Genomic DNA, 26,973 nt, shown 5'->3' on the forward strand with positions numbered 1-26,973 from the left:
AGCCCATAAGTTTGAGGTCATGCTGGGCACATAGACTCCATTTGTAAATAACTAAATACATAGGTAGGTAGGTAGATAGATAAATAAATGGAAATAAGCAAGACAATTGATTTACCAAGTGAGAATTGCTGTATATAATATCAAATGTAACCTTGTAAAGTCAAAATAATTAAACAGTGAGATGATGAGAATGAATTTTGAGTGATTTTAATTTTTTAATATTTATATATGTATATGTATTTAGCTCTGAAGATGAAGTGGATGTGCTTTTACATGGAACTCCAGACCAAAAACGAAAACTCATCAGAGAATGTCTTACTGGAGAAAGTGAGTCATCTAGTGAAGATGAATTTGAAAAAGAAATGGAAGCTGAATTGAATTCTACCATAAAAACAATGGAGGACAAATTATCTTCTCTAGGAACAGGTACGCTTTATTTATTTATTTATTTATTTATTTATTTATTTATTTATGTATTTACATGCAGTGCTGAGAATCAAACCCAGGGCCTGGCACGTGCTAGCAGCTCTACTGCTGAGCCACAACCCCAGCCCTGGAACAGATACGCTTTTGATTCGGTTTTTATACCTATTTTTATAAGCTCCATAGGCTAGGAAGCTTACTCATGCTCTGTGTTTCCAGAACTTTCTATAGGTGCACACACAGTAAATACTAATTGGGTGAAGGAATTATGTTTGGCAACTGAACCAGAGTTTTCTTTGATGACTATGGGAAAATGTCATGCGTTGTTGAAAAGACATTATTTAGCATTATTTATTTGGATAATGTCCTTTTGTAGTTTTTACTCAAGGATTAAAAAAAAGACACATGAGTCTTATAGGTATTTTGAACATTAGATGTCACTGATGGCAGATTTAATGATGTATCATCATAAATTCCTATTTTAGTAAGTAATAAAACATTTTATATTTTAAATTTGGTCTTTTTGTTAAATGTACCTGACCCAAAATCTAATTTGTGAAAGTAGGACTCTTCAGCACTGGTTTTCATGTTACTATATTGGTATTTTATGTATTAACTGGTAAGAACTGAAAGCATATAATAATAACCACAACAACAACTAAAGCAAGTGTTAATTAGAGGAAGAATGAGGGAGACAGGCATGTGATGATATAAGTATAGGTAATAGTATGGAACTGAGTACAGTTGAAGAGAGGAAAAGTGTGTCTTCGTCATTCCCTTGCCTTTCCTTAGAGCTTTTCTTTCCATTAAGCTCCCTTAAAACAAGATACTCATTCCCTGTTCTTCACAGTGCACTCCCTGTCTGAAAGATAGAGATTTGTATATGGGCAACCTGAAAAGGTGGCCTTTAAAAAAAAAAAAAAAAATTAACTTTTTTTTTTTTTTTAGTTATTGATAGACCTTTATTTAATTTATTTATTTATACGTGGGGCTGGGAATTGAACCCAGTGCCCACACATGCCAGGCAAGTGTGCTACTGCTGAACCCCAGCCCCTTAAAAAATTAATTAGATTTTTGGGAAGGAAAAAAGATTTAGAATACTAAAATTAAGGTGGGGGGGCAGTTTTCTGTAATTGCATAGAGCATAAAATAAAGTATGTCACTATGTGAAAATATTTAACCATCCAAATGAGATTGTGAATAAGCTGATATTACTTTGTAGTAATGAAAGAAGACATGGAGGTTTTTTCTTATGAATTATGTATGATTAGTCTATAAACTTAATTTCTGGTTTTCATAGGGTCTTCTTCAGGAAATAATAAAGTTGGAATAGCTCCGGCGAAGTATTACGATGATATATATTTTGATTCAGATTCTGAGGATGAAGACAAATCAGGTAAATAACATATCTATCAGCCTTAGCAGTAATATTTTATGAAAAAGGTTTACCAACTAGTTGATATTAGGATTTTTCTTTGAGTTTTATTTTTTAAGAAATTTTAGGTGGTTGATGTGAAAATAAAAAGAGGATTGATTAGTAATAAAACCTGGGAACAAAGACTTATGAGTACATGGCATTATCAGTAGCACTGCATGGGTATGCTAGGGAAGGGGAGAATGTGTCCTGACTCAGTACTTCCCCTGCTCAGGGCTCAGGGCTCAGGGATCTTTCCCCAGACTCCTTCTAGGTCCTTCAGACTAACAACATTTGTTTTCTTTATACCTTTTTTTTTTTTTGGTATTGAGGATTGAACCCAGGGGTACTTAACCACTGAGCCACATCCCCAGCCCTTTCTTTGTGTGTGTTTTATTTAGAGACAGGGTCTCACTGAGTTGCTTAATGCCTTGCTTTTACTGAGGCTGGCTTTGAACTTGAGATCCTCCTGCCTTAGCCTCCAGAGCTTCTGGGATTACAGGCATGTGCCACTTGCCTGGCTCAACACTTGTTTTCACACCTGCATTTTTTCTGAATTTTTACTTTCCTGAAGAATTTTCCTAATTTGGAAAAATTAATTATATTTAGTTGGGAAAGCTAATTACATAAGGAGTTACACTGGAATATACAAAATAACAAATTTATATTTAAAAGGACGTTTTATACTTTTATGTCATTACTTAAAATATTGGTGTGCTAGAATAAATTTAAAAAGTAATGTATGTGCTAGATATGGTGTCACATGCCTATAATTTCATCACTTGGGAGACTGTGGCAGAAGGATCACAAGGTCCAGTCTAGCTTGGGCAACCTAGAGACCCCATCTCAAAATAAAATAAATTAAAAAAGGGCTGGGAATGTAGCTCAGTTTTAGAACACACCTGGGTTCAATCCCTAGTACTACAAAACAGAACAAACAGAAGTCTAATATACGTAGATAGCTGTGGGTTTTTTCTTTCTTTCTTTCTTTCTTTTTAAAATATTTTAATATTTATTTTTCAGTTTTTGGCGGACACAACATCTTTGTTTGTATGTGGTGCTGAGGATCGAACCCGGGCCGCACGCATGCCAGCGGAGCATGCTACCGCTTGAGCCACATCCCCAGCCCCAATCTTTCTTTCTTTTTTTAAAAATATTTATTTTTTAGTTGTAGTTGGACACAATACCTTTATTTTATTTATTTTTATGTGGTGCTGAGGATGGAACCCATGTCCTTTGCACGTGCTAAGCGAGCATTCTACCACTGAGCCACAACTCCAGCCCTTTTTTCTTTCTTTTTTAATTGTTTTGCAGTTCTGGGGATTGAACCCAGGACTGCTTTACCACTGAGCCACATCCCCAGTCATTTTTATTTTTTAGTTTGAGACAGAGTCTAATTTAAGTTTCCTAGACTGGCCTTGAATTTGTGATCCTCCTGCCTTAGCTCCAGAGCAGCTGGGATTACAGGCATGTGCTACTATGCCTAGCTTCTTTCTTTCTTCTTTTCCTTTTCTTTTTCCTTCCTTGTTCTGGGGATCAAATCCAGGGCCCTGAGCATACTAGGCAAGCATTCTACTATTGAGCTATGCTCCCAGCCCTGTATTCCAATTATTTTTTTCTGATATTAGGGATTTAATACAGGTTGCTCTACTGATGCACTATATCCCTAGGCCTTTTTACTTTTTATTTTGAGACAGGGTCTCACTAAGTTGCCCAGGCTGGCCTTGATAACTTGGTGAGATACTGTCTAAAAAAAACAAAAAACAAGAAGGGCTGAGCATGTAGCTCAGTGGTAGAGCCCACCTGGGTTCAATCCTCAGTTACCCTCCCCACAGAAAAAAGAGAAAAAAATTTTTTTTCTTTTTTTTTTTTTTTTTTTTAGAGAGAGAGAGAGAGAGAATTTTAACATTTATTTTTTAGTTTTCGGCGGACACAACATCCTTGTTTGTATGTGGTGCTGGGGATGGAACCCTGGCAGCACGCATGCCAGGCGAGCGCGCTACCGCTTGAGCCACATCCCCAGCCCAATTTTTTTCTTTTTAAGGATAATTAAAATAAATACGTAGCTTGATATACGTAGCTTGATAAACAGGAGATTCTTTATTTTATGTTAAAGAAATGTGAACTTTACCAACGATACTTAGCTATATCCTTAACTTTTAAAAACATTAGCACAGGTGACCAAGAAGAAAAAGAAGAAACGACACAGGATTCCAACAAATGATGAATTACTATATGATCCTGAAAAAGATAACAGAGACCAGGCCTGGGTTGATGCACAGAGAAGGGGGTAAGAATTTAAATTTAATATTTAGACTCTTTAGGAAAAAATGGTTGAAAAATGATTTTTACCACATTTGTATTTTATACATGTTTATGTTTATATACACATATCAACAAAGAGGTTTGAAGAAAAAAACCTGCAAATTTATTTTGAAAATAACCAGCAAATTTTATTAAACAATTCATTTTTAAAAACTACTGTTGAGTTCAACCTGCTGTAGTCAGTCTCTCCCTTCAAGAAACAAAACTGATTTTTTTCAGATAGACACAATTTTTTCTTGGTACCAGGGATTGAAATCAGGGGGTACTAGACCACTGAGCCACATTCTCAGCCCTATTTTTTATTTTATTTAGAGACAGGGTCTCACTGACTTGCTTAGTGCCTCAGAGTTACTGAGGCTGGCCTTGAACTCTAAATTCTCCTGTCTCAGCCGCCCAAGCTGCTGGGGTTACAGGTGTGCACCACCACAATCCACAGATAGACACAATTTTAAATTACATTGAGATTAAGAGTTTATGTGGGGCTGGGGTTGTGGCTCAGTGGTAGAGCACTCACCTAGCGTGTACGAGACCCTGGGTTCGATCCTCAGCACCACATAAAAAAATAAATGAAAAATTAAAGGTATTGACAACTACAACTAAAAAAAAAAAAAGTTTATGTGGATGAAGAGAGGATATTGTTTAGCACCTGATTTGTTCCATTCACAAATTAGGTTTTTTAAAATTCACATAACCTGAAATTGACTGTTTTGTTTATTTATTTATATATTTTTTGTTGGTGCATTATGATTATACATAATAGTGGGATTCCTTATGCCATATTTGTACATGTATTAACATAATTTGATCAGTCTCATTCCCTAGTACTTTCTCTTTTCTCTCTTCCCTTTTTCTGATTTGCTTGCTCTACTCTATTGATCTCCCTTCTATGATTACTATTATTATTTTAATTATTGAATTATTATTGTATGTGGGATTTTTTGTGGTATATTCTTACATGGATATAGCATTTTTTTTCATTACTTGGGATTGAACCCAGGGGTGTATTGAGTTACATCCCCAGCCCTTTTTATTTTTTTGAGATAGGCTCTCATTAAGTTGCTGAGGCTGGCCTCAAAACTTGGAAGCCTCCTGCCTCAGCTTCCCAAATAATAGGGATTACAGGCATGCACCACTGTACCTGGCAAAAGTATCCATTTTAAAGTGAACAATCTAGTGATGTTTATTATATTCACAGTGGTGTGTATCACTACCTCTGTCTAGTTTCAAACCATTTTTATAATTTTTATCATCTCAAAAGGAAAATCCTGTATCATTAAATAGTTTTTCTCTCTCTTCCCATATCCCCTGGGAATATGGGAACACATATTGTGTTCCAGATCTGTGTTCTATCTCAGTGGATTTACCATTTTTGATAGTTCAGCTAATGGAATATTCTACAATATGTGACTTTTTGTATTTGTGGATGAAGAGAAGATATTGTTTAGCACCTGATTTGTTCCATTCACAAATTAGATTTTTTAAAATTCACATAACCAAGGGCTGGGGATGTGGCTCAAGCAGTAGCGCACTCGCCTGGCATGCATTCGGCCTGGGTTTGATCCTCAGCGCCACATACAAACAAAGATGTTGTGTCCACCGAAAACTAAAAAAAAAAACACAAATATTAAAAAAAAAAATTCTCTCTCTCTCTCTCTCTTTAAAAAAAAAAAAATTCACATAACCTGAAATTGATGGATCATCTTTTTGAGGTTCATCTACATTGTAGCCTATATTACTACTTCTTTCCTTTTTATAGCTGAATAATATTTCCTTGTATGTATATACATAGATCAGTTTGTTTATCCATTCATTCATTGAGGAACATTTGTGTTGTTTCTCCTTCTGACTATTGGGAATAGTGTTGCTGTGAATATTGGTGTACAGTTATCTATTACGTCTATACTTTCATTTCTTTTGGTTACATGCCCAGGAATGGAACTGTTACATCATATGGTAATTCTATATTTAACTTTTGTATGGTACTAGGGATCAAACCCAGGACCTCACATGTGCTAGGCAAGTACCCTACCACTGAGCTGTACCCCAAGCCTTGTATTTAATCTTTTTTTTGGGGGGTGGGGGGTAGTACTGGGGATTGAATTCAGGGACATTTGACCACTGAGCACATCCCCAGCTCTATTTTATATTTTTTTAGAGACAGGGTCTCACTGAGTTGCTTAGTACCTTGCTTTTTGCCAAGGATGGCTTTGAATTTGTGATCTTCCTGTCTCAGCCTCCCAGGCTGCTGTAATTACAGGCATGTGCCACCGTGCCTGGCTGAATTTAACTTTTTGAGGGACCACCACTATTTTCTACAATGACTGAAGCATTTTGCATTTCCACTAGTAGTATACAGTGTTTTACAAATTTTATTTTGATGTAAAGGCTGAGTTGTCATAGAACTAAAAGGTAGGCAACTTACCATCATTATCTAGTGCTTTGCTAACCTGTTATGTTTCAGAATCACCAGGAGAGATTGAAATGCAGACCTTTGAATCTTATTTGAGGTGGTTTTTTTTATGTAATGCTGAGGATGTGCCTCTCACATGTTAGGCATGTGTTCTACTCCTGAGCTACATGATTAACACCTAGGAGGATTTGTTTCATCTCTGGTAGGGTCCAGATATCTATATTTTTTAAGTTTGGAGAGATTACTATTGGTGGGGGATCTTTGTATACCATCTTTAACTTTTGCTCTCGAGCCTTGTTCAGTTTTTCTCTTCTTGTTCCATTTATACATCACTTTTTCCTTTGCCCCCTGTGTTTATTTAATGAATATTTTTTGATTACTCATAGCCATGGGCTGAACATTTTAAATGCTATAAGTAATATATTTTAAAATAACTTTTAAAACTTTTTTGTAGTTGTAGATGGACAGAATGCCTTTATTTTGTTTATTTTTATGTAGTACTAAGGATTGGACCCAGTGCCTCACATGTGCTAGGCAAATGCTCTGACACTGTACTTTAGCTCCAGCCCTTAAGTGCTGTAAATAATATTGAGATGGTCAAGGAACTTACAGTGTAGTTCTTTAGTCTGGTAACAAAATTTGTCAATGATGTAAGATGGAATTTTGTTTTTTTTTTGGTAGTATAGAGATTGAACCCAGGGGTGCTCTACCACTGTGCTACATCCGCAGCCCTTTTTAAATTTTATTTTGAGACAGGACTCATTGAATTGCCCAGGTTGGCCTTAAACTTTCGATTCTCCTGCCTTAGCCCCTCCATTAGCTTGGTTTATGGGTGTGGGCTGCTACACCTGGCTTAATGGTTCCTTTAATTGGAGACTTGCATTAGAAGCAAGACTTTAATGTGTTTTTTCTTAATTTCTTTTTGCATTCCAGTTATCATGGTTTTGGGTTACAGAGGCCACGTCATCAACAGCCTGTTCCAAATAGTGATGCTGTTTTGAATTGCCCAGCTTGCATGACGACACTGTGCCTTGATTGCCAAAGGTAATGGATGAATGGTTAAGCACACATACAGGGAAAAAAAAAAATTGGTAGTCCTTTGTTCAAATCACAAATAGACTTTTGATACTCAGGAATTCTGTTATGGTTTTGTACCCATATCCTTTGTGTTACGTGACTAATCTCTTTACAGATAATTTTGACTATGCATAGTTGTGTAAAAAGTAGCTTTTTAAAATTAATTAATTAATTAATTGTTTTTTTTTTTCTTTTTTTGTGACACTGGGAAATAAACCCAGGGCCTATACATGTTAGGCAAGTACTCCACCCTTGTGCAACATGTATAGCCCAGAGTAGCTTTTTATTGGTTTTTTTTTTTTTTTGGTACTGGGGATTGAACTCGACCACTGAGTCACATCCCCAGCCCTATTTCATATTTTATTTGGAGCTAGGGTCTCACTGAGTTGCTAAGCTCCTTGTTTCTGTTTTTGTTTTTGTTTTGGTACTAAGGGTTATTTGACCACTGAGCCATATCCCCAGCCCTATTTTGTATTTTATTTAGAGACAGGGTCTCGCTAAATTGCTTAGCACCTTGCTTTTGTTGAGGCTGGCTTTGAACTTGTGATCCTCCTGTCTCAGCCTCCTGAGCCGCTGGGATACACCACCACACCCAGCTAGAAGTAGCCTTTTAAATAAAGCATTTCTCAGTAATAATAGGATTCAGTGAAATTGCATAGATGTTGTAGAATGACATAATCTTTTAAAGGAAAAAATCATTTCTCTACTCACAAATGTGGGATTTTTCCCCCGTCACACAAAGCATTTCTCCAATTTTCTGTATGCTGTGTTCCTACAATTTAATTTAATTCTGACTCACTACCTGGAGTTAGCATCAACCCCACAAGTTAAGTTCATTCTCACAAGACTAGAGACTTTTTTAGATGCCAGTAATCAAGTAGTAGGTCCTCAAGTTACCTCCATTTCTATTCAAGTTGAATATAAATTAGGGGTTCCTTTATTATAAAGAATACAAACAAAACAGCTAGATGTAGAGGCATATAGGGGTGAGGTCCAGAAGGGTCTTGACTGCAGGAGGTCTGTGGGGTTTGGGATGTACTACCCTCCTAGGACATGGATGTGTTCACCAGGCTGAAAGATTTTGGAACCCTTTACTTTTATGGGTTGAATTGCATAGGTATGTTCCATTATATAGACACCATTGGCAAAATCATTGGCCATTAGTGATTAATTCAATCTCTAGCTCTTTTCCCTTCCCTGGAGGTAGGATTGGGTGGGTATGGAGCTAAAAGTTCCAACCCTTCTCCAATCAATCATGCTTGGTTTTTCTGGTTTTTTTTAGATGCAAGACAAGCCTCCATATCTCATTAGCATATAAAATATACTGTTATTATTCCACAGATTCTAACAATCTTGGAAGCTCTTATGTCAGAGACAGACCCAAGATCAAAAGTTATAGTAATAAGAAAAGGTGCCGTTATCACTCAGGAAATTGCAAGTGTTTTAGGAGCTCTGTGATAGGAACTGGAAGCAGAGCACAAATATATATTTATTATTATGTCACATCTCTAAAATACACTTTTTTATTGTGGCAAACTATATATAAAATTTACAATTTTAACTATTTTTAAGAATACAATTCAGTGGCATTAATGCTATCAGAGTCTGATGAAGCCAACACCGCCATCCATTTCCAGAACTTTTGATCATCCCAGGAACTCTGCACCCATTACATAATAACTCCCTATTCTCCAGTCCCATCAGCCCCTGGTAACCTCTGTTCTACTTTGTTTCTCAGACTATTCACTATTAATGTATAGAAAATTATTATTTTTTTTAAACTTTTTTTTTTTTTTAGTTGTAGGTGGACACAATATCTTTATTTATTTTTATGTGGTGCTGAGGATTGAACCCAGTGCCTCACACGTGCAAGGCAGGTGCTCTATCACTGAACTACAGCCCCAGCCCCTAGAAAATTATTTTTATGTGTGACATTTTCTGAAGCTTTGCTTAATTTTTATTAGCTCTAACAGGTTTTTGTGTGTGTGAGAGTGTATGTGTGTGTATGTGAGATGTGTAAGCTTTAGGGTTTTCTTTATTTTTTAGTTGTAGTTGGACACAATACCTTGATTTTATTTATTTGTTTTTATGTGGTGCTGAGGATTGAACCCAGGGCCTTGCTGGTACTAGACGAGCGCTCCACCACTGAACCACAACCCCAGCCCCAGCTTTAGGGTTTTCTACATAAAAGTTCACGCTGTCCTTGAGCAGAGATAATTGAGGTAATTTACTTTTACCTCTTCCTTTCCAATTTAGATGATTTCTTTTTTCTTTTGGTACTGGGTACCAGGGGTGCTTTGCTAGTAAACTGTATCCCATTCCCTTTGTATTTTTTACTTGGAGACAGGGCCTTACTAAGTTGCTTAGGTCCTTGCTTAGTTATTGAGGCTGGCCTCGAACTTGTGATTCCACTGCCTCAGCCTCCAGAGTAGCTGAGATTACAGGTATGCACCACCACACCCTGCTTTTCTAGTTTGTTTATTTATTTATTTATATTTTTATTTATTATTTTTGATATTAAACTCGGGGACAGTCAACCACTGAGCCACATCCCTACCCCTATTTTGTATTTTATTTAGAAATAGGGTCTCACTGAGTTTGTTAGGGCCTCCTTAAATTGCCGAGACTGGCTTTGAACTCGCGATCCTCCTGTCTCAGCCTTCCAGCCACTGGGATTACAGGCATGAGCCACTTCGCCTGGCTGGTCTAGTTTATTTTTATTAGCTAGTTTAAGGTTTCTGATTCTCTGCAACAGTTAATTTTTTTTAAGTATTATAATTTGATTTTTAAAAATTTATTCTAATTAGTTATACATGACAGTAGAATGCACTTTGATACATCTACATAGATGGAGTATAATTTCTCATTCTTCTGGTTGTACATGATATAGAATCTCACTGGTTATATAGTTATATTTTTATGTAAGGTAATAATGTCTGATTCATTCTACTATCCTTCTTTCCCTCTCAACCCCCTCTTCACTCCCCTCTACCTAATCTAAATTAACTCTATTTTTCCCTAGCACTGCCTCCCCATCCCGCAACCTATTGTGAATTAGCATACACCTATCAGATAAAACATTCAGCCTTTGGTTTTTGGGGATCGGCTTATTTCACTTAGCAAGATATTCTCCAGCTCCATTCATTTATCAGCAGATGCCTTAATTCCATTCTTCTTTAAGGCTGAATAATATTCTATTGTGTATATATACTACATTTTCTTTATCCATTCATTGGTTGAAGGACACCTAGGTTGGTTCCATAGTTTAGCTATTGTGAATTGAGCTGCTATAAACATTAATATGGCAGTGTCACTGTAGAATGCTTATTTTAAGTTTTTTTGGTATAAACTGAGGAGTGGATAGCTGGGTCTAAGTTTTTTCTGAGGTGTCTCCATACTGTTTTCCATAGTGCTTGCACCAATTTGCAGTCCCATCGGCAATGTATGAGTGTACCTTTCCCCCCACATCCTCACTAACACTTATTATTGCTTGTACTCTTTTTTTTTTTTTTTTTGTGGGGGGTGGTACTGGGGATTGAACTCAGGTGCTTGACCACTGAGCCATATCGCCAGCCCTATTTTGTATTTTAGAGACAGGGTCTCACTGAGTTGCTTGGGGCTTCCATAAGTTACTGAGGCTGGTTTTAAACTCAAAATCCTCCTGCCTCAGCCTCCCAAGGCACTAGGATTTCAGGCATGTGCTGCCGCACCTGGCTTATTGCTTGTATTCTTGATAATTGCCATTCTAACTAGAGTGAGATAAAATCTTGGAGTAGTTTTTTTTTTTTAATATTTACTTTTTAGTTTTCGGTGAACACACCATCTTTGTTTGTATGTGGTGCTGAGGACCGAACCCGGGCTGCACGCATGCCAGGCGAGCACGCTACCGCTTGAGCCACATCCCCAGCCCCTCTTGGAGTAGTTTTGATTTGCATTTTTCCAATTGCTAAAGATGTTGAACATTTTTGCACATATTTGTTGATAGATTGTGTTTCTTCTGTAAATGTCTGTTCAGTTCCTTAGCCCATTTATTGATTGGGTTATTTGGTTTTTTTGGTGGTGTTTTTTGAGTTCTTTATATATTCTGGAGATTAATGCTCTGAGGTACATGTGGTAAATATTTTCTCCCATTCTGTAGAAACTCTCTTCATGTTATTGATTGTTTCCTTTGCTGAGAAGAAGCTTTTAGTTTGAATCCATCCCATTTATTGACTGTTGATTTTACTTCTTGTGCTTTAGGAGTTTTGTTAAGGAAGTCAGATCCTAGGCTGACATGATGACAATTTGGGCCTACTTTTTGTTCTATTAGGCACTAGGTCTTTGTTCTAGTGCCTAGGTCTGTGATCCACTTTGAGTTGAAGTTTGGGCAGGGTGAGAGGGGTTTAATTTCATTTTGTTACATGTGGCTTTCCAATTTTCCCAGGACCATTTGTTGAATAGGCTATCTTTTCACCAGTGAATGTTTTGGGCACTTTTGTCTAGTATGATAAGTGTATTTATGTGGGTTTGTTTCTGTGTCTTCTATTTTGTACCATTGGTCTATGTGTCTTGTCTTGGTGCCAATAACATGCTGTTTTTGTTACTGTTGCTTTGTAGTATAGTTTAAGGTCTGGTATTGTGATGCTACCTGCTTCACTCTTCTTGCTAAGGATTGCTTTGGCTATTCTGGGTCTCATTTTTCCAAATGAATTTCATGTTTGCCTTTTCTAGTTCTATGAAGAATGTCATTGGGATTTTAATAGGAATTGTATTAAATCTGTATAATGCTTTTGGTAGTATGGCCATTTTTACTATATTCTTCTTGTCTAGGAGCATGGAAAGGGAGTCTTTCCATCTTCTAAGGTCTTCTTCAATTTCTTTCTTTAGTGTTCTGTAGTTTTTTTTTTTAATATACTTTTTAGATATTGATGAACCTTTATTTTATTAATTTATTTATATGTGTGAACCCAGTGCTTCACACACAAAAGGCAAGTGCTCTACCTCTGAGCCACAATCCCAGCCCCATGTAGTTTTAATTGTAGAGGTCTTTCACCTCTTTTGTTTGATTGATTCCCAAGGTTTTTTTTTTTTTTTTTTTTTTTTTTTTTTTTGAGGTTATTGTGAATGAGGTCATTTTCCTACTTTCTCTTTCAGTAGATTCATCACTGATACATAGGAATGCATTTGATTTATGGGTATTGATTTTATATCCTGCTACTTTGCTGAATTCATTTATTAGTTCTAGAAGTTTTCTGGTGGAATTTTTTTGTATCTTTTAACTACAGAATCATGTCATCAGCATATAGTGACAGTTTGAGTTCTTCTTTCCCTATTCATATCCTTTAATTTCTTTTTTCGTGTCTAATTGCTGTGGCTAGAGTTTTAAGGACAATGTTGAATAGAAGTGGTGAAAGAACACATCTTTGTGTTATTCCAGTTTTTAGAGGGAATGCTTTTAGTTTTTCTTCATTTAGAATTATGTTGGCCTTGGGTTAAACACATATAGCTTTTATGGTGTTGAGGTATCTTCCTACTATCCCTAGTTTTTCTAGTGTTTTGAATATGAAGGGGTCTTGTATTTTGTTAAATGCTTTTTCTGTTAGATGATCATATGATTCTTGTTTTTAAGTCTGTTGATGTGATTAATTAAATTTATTGATTTCCATATGTTGAACCAACCTTGCATCCCTAGATACAGTTTTTATACTCTATTTATGAACTCAAACTTTTTAGCATGTAAGTTAACACCTAGATTATAAAATGAAGAAAATATCTTTGTATGTAACCAATTCAGCCATATACTTAAGTTACTTTATGATCTCATAGTAGAAATTGGTCTTGGTAAAGTTGTTATTCCATATTAATGTAGGGTTCTGATACAATGGAGTAGATGGGGGAGGCTGGGCAGGACTGCAAATTTGAAGCCAGCCTGTGCAACTCAGTGAGAACCTGTCTCAAAATAAAATTTAAAACGGGCTGGAGATATAGTAAGTGGTGGAGTGCCCCTGGGTTCAATTGCTAGTACCACAAAAACAAAGAAAGCAGAACAAGGGGCTGGAGCTGTGGCTCAGCGGTAGCACACTTGCCTAGCATGTGCGAGGCACTGGGTTAGATTCTCAGCACCACATATAAATAGAAAAATAAAGGTCTATCAACAACTAACTAACTAAATAAGCAAAACAGACCAAACAAATAAACAAACAAAAACAACAACAACAAAAACCAACTAGAGCTGGGCATGGTGGTATACACCTGTAATCTCAATGATTTGTGAGGCTGAGGCAGCCTCGGCAATTAGTGAGGCCCTAAGCAACTTAGCAAGACCCTGTCTCAAAATAAAAAATAAAGTTATTAGGATATATAGCTCAATATAAGCACCCCTGGCTTCAATCCCTGGTAACAAAAAACAAAACCAACAAACACAAACAAACAAACAAACAAAAACCCCAACAACCAATCTAGTAGAGTAAAAGGGATTTTTTTGTTGTTATTGTTCCCCCCCCCCCAAAAAAGTGATAGTTTTTTTTTTTTTCTCTTTCTTTGTTTCTCTCTCTCTTGAAACCAGTGCCTAACACATTAGGCAAGTGCTCTACCATGAAGCTTTTTTTATTAGATGGATACTTCTCAGAGTCCTCATGTAACTTAAACTTCAAATAATACAAGACAAAGGGCTGAGAGTTTCTGGTTTTAGCTAAAGTGTGGCTACTTAGAGCCTGAGTGTGAGGGTGTGTATTATATAATTTGTAGATAGATAGAGTCAAGAACACCTGGATGTGGTAGTGTGTGTCTGTGGTCTCAATTTTTTGCTTGAGCCCATGAGTTCAAGGCCAGCTTGGGCCACATAGTGAGATCCTGTTTTGTTTTGTTTTTTTTTTTTTTAAAAACAACAGCAATAACAAAAAAACCATATACACACAAAAACAACAAAACAAGAACTCAGTTCAGAGAAATTATTCTGATATGCAAGAAATCTAGAGAAAGGGAAAAACACTGTGAGCACGTGATACGAAATTCTTATAGATATGAGACAGAACAGTCATCCAAGTACCTCCTCACATATGTACAATTAACTAGAACTCTTTATCATTGAACATACTTTTGAAAGATTGTTTTACCAGGTTTGTTAATCAACTTTTGTCACCATGACCAAAATATGAACAAGAACAACTAGAGGTGTATAAGTTTAGTTTGGCTCATGGTGTCAGAGGTTCAGTCCGTGGTATGCCAAGCAATTGTTCTGAGCCCTGGGTAAGACAGAACATCATGGCTGAAGGGTGTGGCAGAGGAAGCTGCTCAGAATAGGGCAGCAGGGAAGGGGTCCCAGGGAAGATGGACCCTTCCAGACCACAGCCCCAGTGACTCACCTTCTCCAAGTACACCTTATCTACCTACAGTTACCACCTAATTCATTCAAACTAGGATGAGCTGATTAGGATATAGCTCTTATAATCTAATTTCACCTCTGAACATTTCCTATGTTAATACAGGAGCTTTTGGGGAATGCCTCATATTCAAGCCATGACACCAGAGAAGCACCAATTTGTATGTTCTTTTTTTTTTTTTTGTACCAGGGATTGAACCCAGGGGCACTTAACTATTCAGGCACATCCCCAGCCCTTTTTTGTATTTTATTTAGAGATAAGGTCTCCCTGAGTTGCTTAGGGCAACTCACTAAGTAGCTGAGGCTGGCTTTGAACTTGGTATCTTCCTGCTTCAGCCTCCTGAGCTGCTGGGATTACAGGTATGTGCCACTTCACCAGCCAATTTGTATGTTCTTAATTCCTGGCGGTTGTGGTAGTGGAGAAGGTGAAGAGTAACATTTAGAATTAGTGAGACCCCTGTTTTTAGCCAGATAGGTATTTCTGTTGCATGACTTTCAAGGGGAAAAAAGAATAGCAACTTGAGAAGGAAAAATATTGTGTATGAAGATGAAAAGTTTAAAGAGCAATTCAACCCCCCCCCCCAACCCCAGGATAAAAGTTACTTTTAAAGTAGTAGAAGCTGGGCATGTTGGTGCATGTCTGTAATCCCAGTGATTTGGGAGCCTGAGGCCAAGAGGATTGTGAGTTCAGGGCCATCCTGGGCAACTTGGCGAGACCCTGTCTCCAAATAAAAAACAAAAAGGTCTGGGGATACAGAGAGCTTGCCTAGCATGCATGAGGCCCTGCGTTCAAAACCCAGTACCTAAGTAAAGAAGACAGAGGGCTGAGAGTTTGTGATTTTAGCCAAAGTGTAGCCACCTTGAATCTGGGTATGAGGGTATCTACTATCCAATTTACATTTCAGTTTCTTCCACATTTTATTTTAGGCTTGCTACAATTAAATATTGCAGTATCTATGGAAATTTTTTGTGGCAAAGCACCCCTGGGTTCAATCCCCAGTACCTAAATAAATAAATAAGATATAGATTTTTTTTTTTTTAAATAGACTTCTAGGGGCTGGGTTGTAGCTCAGTGGTAGAGTGCTCGCCTAGCACGTGCAAGGCCCTGGGTTCAAGTGTCAGCACCACATAAAAATAAATAAGTAAATTAAGAATATTGTATCCAACTAAAAAAAAAAATAGACTTCTAATTGCTACAAAGTAATTGTACATATTTATGAGGTACAGTATGACATTTCAATACATATTTATAATGTGTAATGATCAGATAAGGGTAATTGGCATATCTATTACAAATATAACATTTTTTTTTTGTACCAGGGATTGAATAACATCATTGTTTTATACTAGTGTCCATTAAAAAGTTTCCTTCTGGGGTTGGGGTTGTGGCTCAGTGGTAGAGCGCTTGCCTAGCACATGTGAGGCACTAGGTTCAATCCTTAGTACCACATAAAAATGAACAGATAAAATAAAGGCATTCTGCCCATCTACAACTACAAAATTTTAAAAAAAGTTTCTTTCTATTTTTAAAACAACTTTTAGATTTCCTTAAATTTGTTGTTTTGTTTCCATGTTTATTTTAGTCAGTTTTTGGTTTTCTCAATTTTATCTAAAAGAATAACTGTTAATTTAGAAAATAAATTCATATTCTCCATTTCATTTTCCTTTTAGGCATGAATCCTACAAAACTCAGTATAGAGCAATGTTCGTGATGAATTGTTCTGTCAACAAAGAGGAGGTTCTGAGATATAAAAACTCAGAGAACAGGAAGAAGAGGCGGGGCTATAAGAAGATGAGGTCTAACCATGAAGATTCTGCAGAACAGGCAGAGACAGAAGTGGAAGAAATCTATCACCCAGTCATGTGTACAGAATGTTCCACAGAAGTGGCAGTCTACGACAAGGATGAAGTCTTTCATTTTTTCAATGTTTTAGCAAGCCATTCCTAAACAGCTCAGCTAGCATGCATTACCCAATACTGTTTTTAAGGCAAATATGTACAGTTATTTTCCCTTTGTCTATTCATATCATTAATTGATGTTGAGATATTTGAGGAAGCAGTATTTTATCTTGTGAAGAATGGTTATCAAACTTTATCTCCTCACCTTTTTTTTTTCCTTAAGTTTTCTTACGAATACTGACGGAACTGATTATTCATTCCCTTTTTGATGGACATTTGGAAACTGGGGTTTTTGTTTATTAAGGCTCTTTAGAATTAAAATGTTCTGGAGTTATAACTAATCTTTGTTTCTGAGTATCTTAATCCATTTTTCTCTTTCTATAACAAAATACCTGAGGTCAAATGCTTTATGAACAAAAGAAGTTTATTAAGCTTAGAGTTTTGGAGGCTAAAGGCAGACGGCTGTTCCCATCTTTTTGGCCTCTGTGGGGGCCCCCCTCCCCCGCTGGGTCATATCATGGTCAACGGCGGGATGGTATCATGGCCAAATCATATTTGAGAGGGAAAGATCAGATGGTGATACAGGAAACCAGAGAGGGATTCAGAGGTTAGGCTTACTCTAAGACTAACTGAGGAAGCTAACTGAGGTCCTTGGAGAACTATATTAATCCCTTCCCAGGGCAGTAACCCTAGTGATCTACCTTCCACTAGGCCCCACCTCTTAAAGGTTCTACCACCTATGCACATTGCCAAACTGAAAAACAACATCTGCACAACAATCTACATTCATAACCTTGATATGATTACATTAGAAACTATTTCCCAGACTTCTGTCTGCATCGTTTTTGCTAAGGAATATCATTATTCTTGCCCCCTCCCCACTGTGGAGTGACAGTGTTTAGCAACTGTTACAATTCCATGGAGTTGGTATTGTTCTAACTGTAACGATTGTACATTTTTAAATAAAAATTCATGCTTGAGGAAGAGCAATTTCCCTCTCGGACTTAAAATCCTGTTGTTACCTCTTGTGCCTATCATTTTTTCCTTCTGTTGGCAGTAACCAAAGTATGTTCTTTTAGTATTAATAATATAAAAATCATTAGTGGCAGTTTGAGGGGAAGTTGCATTGTAGGCATATGTGCACTTTACTCTTTTTAAAGAGGGAGTGATTTGGACTGTCCAAAAACATTAGATAGTTTCTAATAGAACAAATGTGATACAAAGGAAAACAGACAGGAAATGTATTTAAACGGGCTCTGTAACATTAATCTTGGGCAAGTCTATTTTTGTGAGAAACAGTTTTCTCATCTCATGTGATTTTTGGGGAGTTGTGGTGAATGCTGGAGATTGAATCCAGATCCTCAAGCATACTAGGCAAGTGCAGTTTTCTCATCTGTGAAATGAGAAAACACTGGGGACTGGGTATACAGTTCAGTGATAGAATGCTTGCCCACTATGCATAAAGCCATGTCAATCCCCAGCACTGAAAAAAAAAAAAAAAAATTGAAAGCTGGGCTAGATCACTGATTCCCCACATGGATCAGAGCTCAACAAGGTTTAAAAGGGATCTCTGCATATTCCACAAGGGAAAATGTCCTCAACTACTTGCTTTCTGGGCTTTCTATAAGCTATATGGAAAGAGTTGGAACCAGTGATTAAATGATGTTTATATGAAGGAGGTGGAGGCAGGAAGATAATAAAGAATGAGTTTTGTGGGTGGGGATGTAGTTCAGTGGTAGAGCATGCTTAGAATGTACAAAGCCCTAGGTTTAATCCCCAGCACCACTCTCTTCACTTTATATACAGTTGGTTTGGTTATGAGATGTCCCTAGAAAAGCTCATGTGTTAGGCAATACAGGAATGTTCAGAGGTGAAATGTTTAGATTAGGAGAGCTATAATCTCATTAGTGAATTAACCCATTTGATGGATTAATAATTAGGGCTACTGGGTGTTAACTGTAGGCAGACAGGGTGTATATGGAGGAAGTAGGTCACTGGGAATGTGCCTTGGGACTATATCTTTTCCCCACCTTCACTCTCTTTGTTTCTTCTTATCAGGTATTTTGGTCACAGTGGACTTACACAAACTAGTTTTTAGGACATTTCCAGTACCTTAATAACATTTGATGACTTATAATATGCTGATATCTGATTAGAAACTCGTGTGTGTGTGTGTGTGTGTGTGTGTGTGTGAGTTTAAGATGTTTCAACTTACTGCCAGGTGATATATTACAGGATAACACAACAGTATGTCTGTTGTAATCTTGTGCTACCATATTGTAGCTATGCAAGACCTACAGTGTCACTGTCAAACCTTGCATTCTTCCCAGATCTCACCACCACCTTCCCACGCACCTCCATTGGGGATTCTTGTGAGAGGTTCTCAGTGGTCTGAAACATAAAAAACCACCTGGAGTAGACATTAGAAAGACAGGTAAGTTATTGTGCCCCTCCTCTGAGAATGTGACTACAATAAGAAGCAGGAAAGCACAAGATATACAGATGTAATTTGTTATAATAACAGAGGAGAGAGCTGTAGAGGAGTAGTGTTTTGTATATTATTTAAACTTAGTTGATATTATTGGTTCAAGCTAGTTTGTTATAAATTTAAGAAGATAATTATAAATTTCCCAAGGCAATCATGAAGATGTTATAAGGAGAAAATTGAAAATGATGCAATAATTGACAATAGTATATTTATTATAAAACTATTCACAATTATTCCTATGTCCCTTTAAACTTTTAAAAAGTTTCTTGAACTATCACCTAAGGAAATTGGTGTCCAACAGTGTTTTGGCTTGATGTACAAAGGGCTGAAAAAGTTTTTGTACCTCAATTTTACAGCATAACTCTGAACATATTTTCTTGTCCTTTTGTGTTCTTAGGATGCTATCTATAAGCAATTATCTCAGATTATTCAACAGTTGTAATGTTTTTCAGCATAAACCACAAAGAGAACTACAAACCTTTGGCCTTACTCTGCCTCAGTCCCTTTTAAAAATGTAGCATAAATTATGTAATACTTATATGAGGTTTAAATAAACACATGGATCTGGAGTTATTGTTTGCTGATCCCACTGAAGCTAATTGTTCTTTTTCATGATCAGCTTGTCTTGCTGTTTAATTTCGTGCTGTGTAACAAATGACCACAGATGTAGAAGCATTGAGCAATGCACATTCTCTTATACTCTTTGAGTCAAGAGTCAGGGCACACTTTAGCACTTTAGCAGTGTCTTCTACTCAGGGTCTCACAGGCTCTAATCTAGTTATTACATTCTTTAATATATATAAAGATAGATAGATATGTGTGTGTGTGAATGTATTTTTTTAAGTTGTTGATAGATTTTTATTTTATTTATTTACATGCAGTGCTGAGAATTGAACCCAGTGCCTCACACATGCCAGGCAAGTGTGCTACTGCTGAGCCCCAGCTCCAGCCCCGCAGTTGTTACATTCTTTTTTTTTTTTTAATACATTTATTTTATTTACTTATTTTTATGTGGTGCTGAGGATCGAACCCAGGGCTTGGTGAGCTAGGCAAGCACTCTACCGCTGAGCCACAACCCCAGCCCATTGTTGTTACATTCTTACCTGGAGATTCAATTGGAGAAGAATCTGCTTCCACCATCTTCAAGTTGTTGGCAGAATGCCCATCCTTATGGTTACAGGACTAAAGTTACTATTTGCTTGTTGGTTGTCACCCAGGATCTGCTCTTAACTCTTAGGTGCTTCCCCTCTAACTGTGGAATATGCACAGTTACAGTTTGGATTTGAGGTGTCCCTCAAAAGCTCCTGTGTTAATTCAGGAATATTCAGAGGTGAAATGATTATTAGATAGATTATTAAAACTGTAACCTGATCAATTCATCCTAGTTTGAATGTAATGGGTGGTGCCTGTAGGCAAAGTGGGGTGCAACTAGAGAAGGTAGGTCACTGGGAGTATACCCTGGAAAGGTTTGTCTTCCTTGTGCCCCTTCCCCACCCTTTTTGCTTCCTATTTGTCATGAGGGGAGAAGCTTTCTTATACAATGCCCTTCTATCATTATGTTCTGCCTCATGTTAGGCCTAGAGCAATGTATTTGGCACACCATGGAATGAACCTCTGAGATCGTGAGATAGGATGAACTGTTTTCTTCTTTTAAATTGTTGTCAGGTATGTTGTTTGCAGCAAAGAAAAACTAACAGACATTATTAATGTCTCTCACTAAATCTGTCACTTAAGCTTCAGTGAGTCCAAAATGAATTTGTGCTTATATGGTATGTGTTTCCATGTATATAAAACATAGACTTATATTCTTTTCTCTATTCCTCTTCCTCTGAACCCCTTGAAACTTTACCCCCATTACTCTGTGATTCTTCCTTGCTAGAGCCATTGCCCCCACTCTCTCAATCACCCTCAGTGATTTGGAGTAGAAGGAGACAGGTAGTTATAGAATGGAAATCGGAAAAAAGAGACCTTATTCTGTGTCATGAAATATTAGGATATTCTTGATAGCTTTCCATAGCTGTGACAAAATATCTGAGCAAAAAAAAGGCTGAAAGATTTATTTTGGTTCACAGTTTCAGTCCATAATCAGTTGGCTACATTGTCTCTGGACATGTGGTGAGGCAGACCATCATGGTGGACGGGTGTGACAGAACAAAGCTGCTCACCTCATGGCAGCTAGGAAGTAGAAAGAGAGGCCAAAAGTCCCTGAACATTGCTGTATTATAGACCAAGCCTCCAACACATGAGCCTTTGGGGGACACTCCAGATCTAAACTACACACACCCATATCCAATTTTGAATATTGTCAATATTGACATTTGACTATGATTGACTTATTTGATTTTTATGATTTCTTAGCAATCAGGCAGACACTGGAAAAACTGAAAAATGCAAAAAAAAAAAAAAAAAAAAAAACTAATTGTTTTCAAATATAATGAAATTTATTTATGTTTTAAATTTAAATATTAAGGAAGTTACCCCATATATGCACATGTATATTATATAATTTGTATCAATTAAAATATTAAAAATTTCAGGGCTGGGGTTGTGGCTCATGGATACAATGCTCGCCTAGCACGTGCGAGATGCTGAGTTGGATCATCAGCACCACATAAAAATAAATAAAGCTATTGTGTCTAACTACAACTAAAAAATTTTTTTTATTTATGAAGCATAAAAATATATAAAAATTCAAAAATTTATGAAGCATAAAAATATATAAAAATTCAAACATTTTAATTTTTTTTAAAATCCGTTTTTAAAAATTAATTTATTCCATCACCCTGTAGGAGGAGTCACATCAGAAAGACAGGAGAGTTACGAGCAGCCAGCGGCTCACAGGTTATTGGGAACACCAAGATCAGCAACTCCTGTGCAGGCATCTGCCCTCCTCCGCTGCCCATCAGGTCTAGTCACAGGGACTCTGCCCTCTTCCTCCCCGCTCTTGCCTCCAAGCCAGGGCTCAACAGAGCAAGAGCCACCTATGAGGGAGAGGCACAGCTACTGTCACAGGCAGCACCGCCACACAAGCAGAGAGGCGCTGATGCCACTTCAGGAGAAACAAAACTCAGTCTAAACGTCCAATTTCAAAATTTCGGCATTCTCCTTTCCTAAGGTACTTGTAGGAGTTCCACAGACAGGCAGTAACACGGGGAACAGGCCTGGGACCAGGTGACCACGGCAAGGTTCACTCTAAGGCAGCCAGCTGCTCCATAGCTTGCCGGACTTTCCTAGCATTTTCTTCGAATTCTTTCTGCTTGCTGTTGGTTTCCTTTGCAATTTTGTTCTTGGCTCTTTCTTTGTCCAGTTTCAAAAATTCACCAAGGGTTAATTCTTCAAGCTTCTTGACAGAAAGGAATGCACACCCAAGACGAATGCTTTTTATGTTCCTCTAAGGGGTTGTCACTTGGCTCCCAGCCTTCCAGCTCCTTGAAGCAGAAGAAACACTTGGCCAAGTCGGGCTCGTTGTCAGTGGGGCAATGGATGAAGCCGGCCTCGGCCATCCGCTCCGGGGTGCAGGCGCAGCCCTCCAGGAAGGGCCAGTTCTTGAACATGGAGACGCGGTGGTCCTTGAGATAGAGCTGCCAGGTCGGTGGCAAGAACTGAGCCCCCATGGCGCCGCGGCCGCCTCAAACATTTTAATTTTATAGTTTTATTTTCTTATTTAGAACCAGTTCCTCACCTGCCCAGATTTCAGACATTTTCCTGTGCTCTTAAAAAGCTGGGGGACCCTGGCACTGTTGTATTCACATGTAGTAGCATGTGAATTCATATGTTGGAAACAATCCCCCAAGTCACTTTCTGTATAGAAATATGAGTTACAAATAACCTCCTCTCATTTTGTGTTTTTTGTCATTTCACCTTCCTTGTGGTTTCTTTCAACAAATAGAAGTTTTTTTCTGTTAATATAGTCAACTTTGTTGTTAAGATAGTCAACTTTGTTATTTTGTATTATGGTTAATACATTTTGTGTCTTGTTCATTATTCTTAGATCAAAAAGACATTCTATATTTTCTCTGGAAAGTTTTAAAAAATTCCATTCCTATTTGTTTAATTCATCTCTGATATATTTTTTCATAGGGACTAAGCATGCTTTATCTTTGTTGAAAAGTCCATTTCTTCCCAGCGATTCTATGATGTTATCTTTGCCTTATGAAATTTCCAATATGCCTGGATCTGTTTCTGGCTCTGGGCTCTCTATTCTGTTCCATTAATTGTTTATTATTCTTTTTATATTTTTATTTTTTGGTACCGGGGATTTGAATCCAGGGCCTTGTGCAATGAGCTACAAGTCAGGTCCTTTTTATTTTTATTTTGAGAAAGGTTCTTTCTAAGTTGCCTGGCTGGTCTTAAACTGCAACTCCTGCCTCAGCCTTCCTAATAATAGATTATAGATATGTACCACTGCACCTGTCTTCTATTTGTTTTTGTACCAATATTGTACGGTGTTACTTTAGATTTATGGTAAGCCATGCTGTTACATTTTAGAATAATTTATCAAGTTCTATAAAACTATGTCAAAGTTTTGATTGAAATTTAATCTAAATTTAATTTAGTCATTTTGGAGGGATCAATATCTTTACAGTGTTGTGTGTTGTGTCTTCCTATCAATGAAAACAATAGTTCTCTGTTTCTCAATGAAATTTTATAATTTTTAGATGCCACCCTTGCATCTCTTTCTTTTATTTGGGATTGGGGAGGTACTCTGGATTGAACACCAAGGGGTGCTTTATCACTGGGCTACATTCCCAGCCCTTTTTATTTTTTGAGACAGGGTCTCACTAAGTTGCTGAGGCTGTTTTTGCGCTTGTGATCTTCCCACTTTAACCTCCCAAATCTCTGGATTACAGGTGTGCACCAATGAACTCTCCTGGGTTTTTTTTGTTTGCTTTTATTATCTTGCCCTTTTAATGGATCTCTTATCTTTGCATATTTTTCTGCATAACACATTACCCTCAAACTTAGGGAACTAAAATAACATCATATATTGTTTTGTGGTTCATGGAATCAGGACTTTGGGGAGTGGCTTGGTTGGAAGTTCTAACCTGAGGTCTCTTAAAAGGTTGACGTTAAGATTCAGGCTGAGGCTAGAGGATCTGCTCCCAAGGTGGCTCCCCAATTTGATGTTGGTTATTTGCAGGAAGCTTTGGTTCCTTGCCATGTAGACCACTGACAAGATGGCTCGAGTGTCTTTACTGCTGATTCACCTGGAGTAAGGGACCACAGACCAAACTGTAAAGTGCAGTATCTTTTATCTTTTATGACAACTTTGGAAGCAAGACATTGTCACTTTTGCCTTATTTGATTTGTACTAAGAGTCCAATAACAATTCAGAGAGGGAAGATGTTACATAAGTGCTTAAATACCAGGAAGCAAGGATCACTGGGGCCATCTTGGAACCTGGTTACCACACTAACCTTCCAGTTTATCTGAATGGAAAGGTGTAATGACTCTTGTAAACCTTATCTAAAACAGTGAATTATCCCCTACCATGTGAATGTGATATGCCAATGTTTATTCACTGTAAGAGGAGTCTTCCATTTGTGCTATGTTGAAAGTTCATTTGAAACCATGTAATTAGACCATTGAAAAATATGTTGAAATGTAATGAAGACATTCTTCATTTCAGTGGTACACAAATAGTCCTTAGCAGCCTTTTATTTTAGCCTAATATGTAAGGGGTCAAGAAATAGATCAAGGGGGCTGGAGTTATGGCTCAGTGGTCGAGCACTTGCCTAGCATGTGTGAGGCACTGGGTTCGATTCTCAGCACTACATATAAATAAATTAATAAAATAAAGGTCCATCAACAACTAAAAAAATAATAAAAAAAGAAATAGATCAAATGACTCCAGGTATTTAATTAATTTTAAAAAAAATTATTTATTTTTAGGTACTAGGAATTTAACCCAGGGGCACTTCACCACTGAGATATATCCCAGTCCTTTTTATTTTCTATTTCGAGACAGGATCTGGCTAATTTGCTAAGTCTAGCCTTGAACATGTGATCCTCCTATCTCAGCCTCCTGAGTGGCTGGGATTACAAGCATGCCCTGCCAAAGCATCAGGAGTTTGTAACATTCACTTGAAAAATCTCTGCCCTTGGAGATTTTAGTAGATTTCTCCTGGATTCTATTTTAGGCATTTAGATATCTTTCCCTTGTTCAGTGGATTCCTCACATTAGTGCCCTACACTTTTTGGTTGGTCTTGTTGGTTTGGTGTTATGCACACACATACACAGATGAGCCTTTACTTAAACTAAACATATTCTGAACCTAGTAACTTCACTAAGGTTTAGGGTGGAGTATTTGCAAGGAAAGAATTCTGTTGCATAGCTCCTGTCAGGCCTCTGACCCCTCTGTGTAGACCCTGTTTCCTCCTGCTTCTCTCCCAGTACTTCTTTGTAAAAAAGAAACAGTCAAGAGCTTCCTTTGTCTTCTTCTCAGGTCCACAAACAATCTCGCAATATTTCAGAGCAGGAGTTTCTAAAATGTGGTCTTTGGGGCCAGGTGTGGTGGAATACACCTGTTATCCCAGTAATTTGGGAGGCGGAGGCAGGAGGATCAAAAGTTCAAGTCTAACATGAACAACTTAGTGAGACCCTATCTCTAAATAAATAAATAGATAGATAGATAGATAGATAGGACTAGAGATGTAGCTCAGTAGTAGAACACCTCAGGAATGGTACAGTACCCAGTAACACACATGAATGTATGCATGCACATGCATGCGCGCGCGCACACACACACACACACACACACACACACACGTCACACATTTTCACAGTTTACCCCTAGATATTTGGTTTGCTGTTGCAAATGGCATCTTTCATCCATTTTATTTTCTAACAAGTTAAAACTGAAGGAAAGCTGTTGATTGTTGGAAATGATTGTTTTTGTTTTTTGGTGCTGGGGACTTAACTCAGGGGTGCTTAACCACTGAGCCACATCCCCAACCCTTTTTATTTCTTATTTTTTAAATATTTATTTATTTTAAAATATTTATTTTTAGTTTTAGGTGGACACAATATCTTTATTTCATTTTTATGTGGTGCTGAGAATTGAACCCAGTGCCTCACGCATGCTAGGTAAGCGCACTACCACTGGAGCCACAACCCCAGCCCAAAATATTTATTTTCTAGTTGTAGTTGGACATAATACCTTTATTATATTTATTTATATGTGGTGCTAAGGATCGAACCCAGAGCCCCTCAGGAGCTAGGTGAGCACTTTACCGCTGATCCACAACCCCAGTCCCAGTCCTTTTTATTTTTTGAGACAGGGTCTCACTATAGGGCCTTGCTAAGTTGCTGAGGCTAGTTTTGAACTTGGGATCCCCCTGTCTCAGCCTTCTGAGCCACTGGGATTATAGGCATGTGCCACCACACCTGGCTAGGTTTAAATGTTTAAATTTTTCTTTTGTTTTTTATAATTTCTTTACTTCTTTCACTTCGTTATCAAGTCTTTTTTAAAAATTTTTTTTAATATTTATTTTTCAAGTATCGGCGGACACAACATCTTTGTTTGTATGTGGTGCATGAGGATCGAACCCAGGCTGCACTCATGCCAGGCAAGTGC

At 37.5% G+C, this 26,973-nt stretch overlaps 1 protein-coding gene and 1 pseudogene across 1 annotated transcript; one reads left to right on the top strand and one right to left on the bottom strand.

Annotated features, from left to right (window-relative positions):
* Positions 1-244: 244 nt before the first annotated feature.
* LOC124079427 (E2F-associated phosphoprotein) lies at positions 245-17,249 on the top strand (the record flags this gene model as incomplete). Its single annotated transcript, XM_046424954.1, is given in 5 exon segments — positions 245-426; positions 1,724-1,819; positions 4,010-4,127; positions 7,506-7,616; positions 16,681-17,249. Coding segments are annotated over 5 exon segments (784 nt in total), but the record flags the coding sequence as incomplete, so codon positions are not given.
* Positions 17,250-22,135: 4,886 nt separating this feature from the next.
* LOC124079428 (baculoviral IAP repeat-containing protein 5-like) lies at positions 22,136-26,362 on the bottom strand (annotated as a pseudogene).
* Between the last annotated feature and the right edge of the window lie 611 nt (positions 26,363-26,973).

This window comes from Marmota monax, unplaced genomic scaffold (assembly GCF_021218885.2).
Source record: "Marmota monax isolate L192 unplaced genomic scaffold, Marmota_monax_Labrador192_F-V1.1 WCK01_AAM20220418_F8-fsc01941, whole genome shotgun sequence".
NCBI lineage: Eukaryota > Metazoa > Chordata > Mammalia > Rodentia > Sciuridae > Marmota > Marmota monax.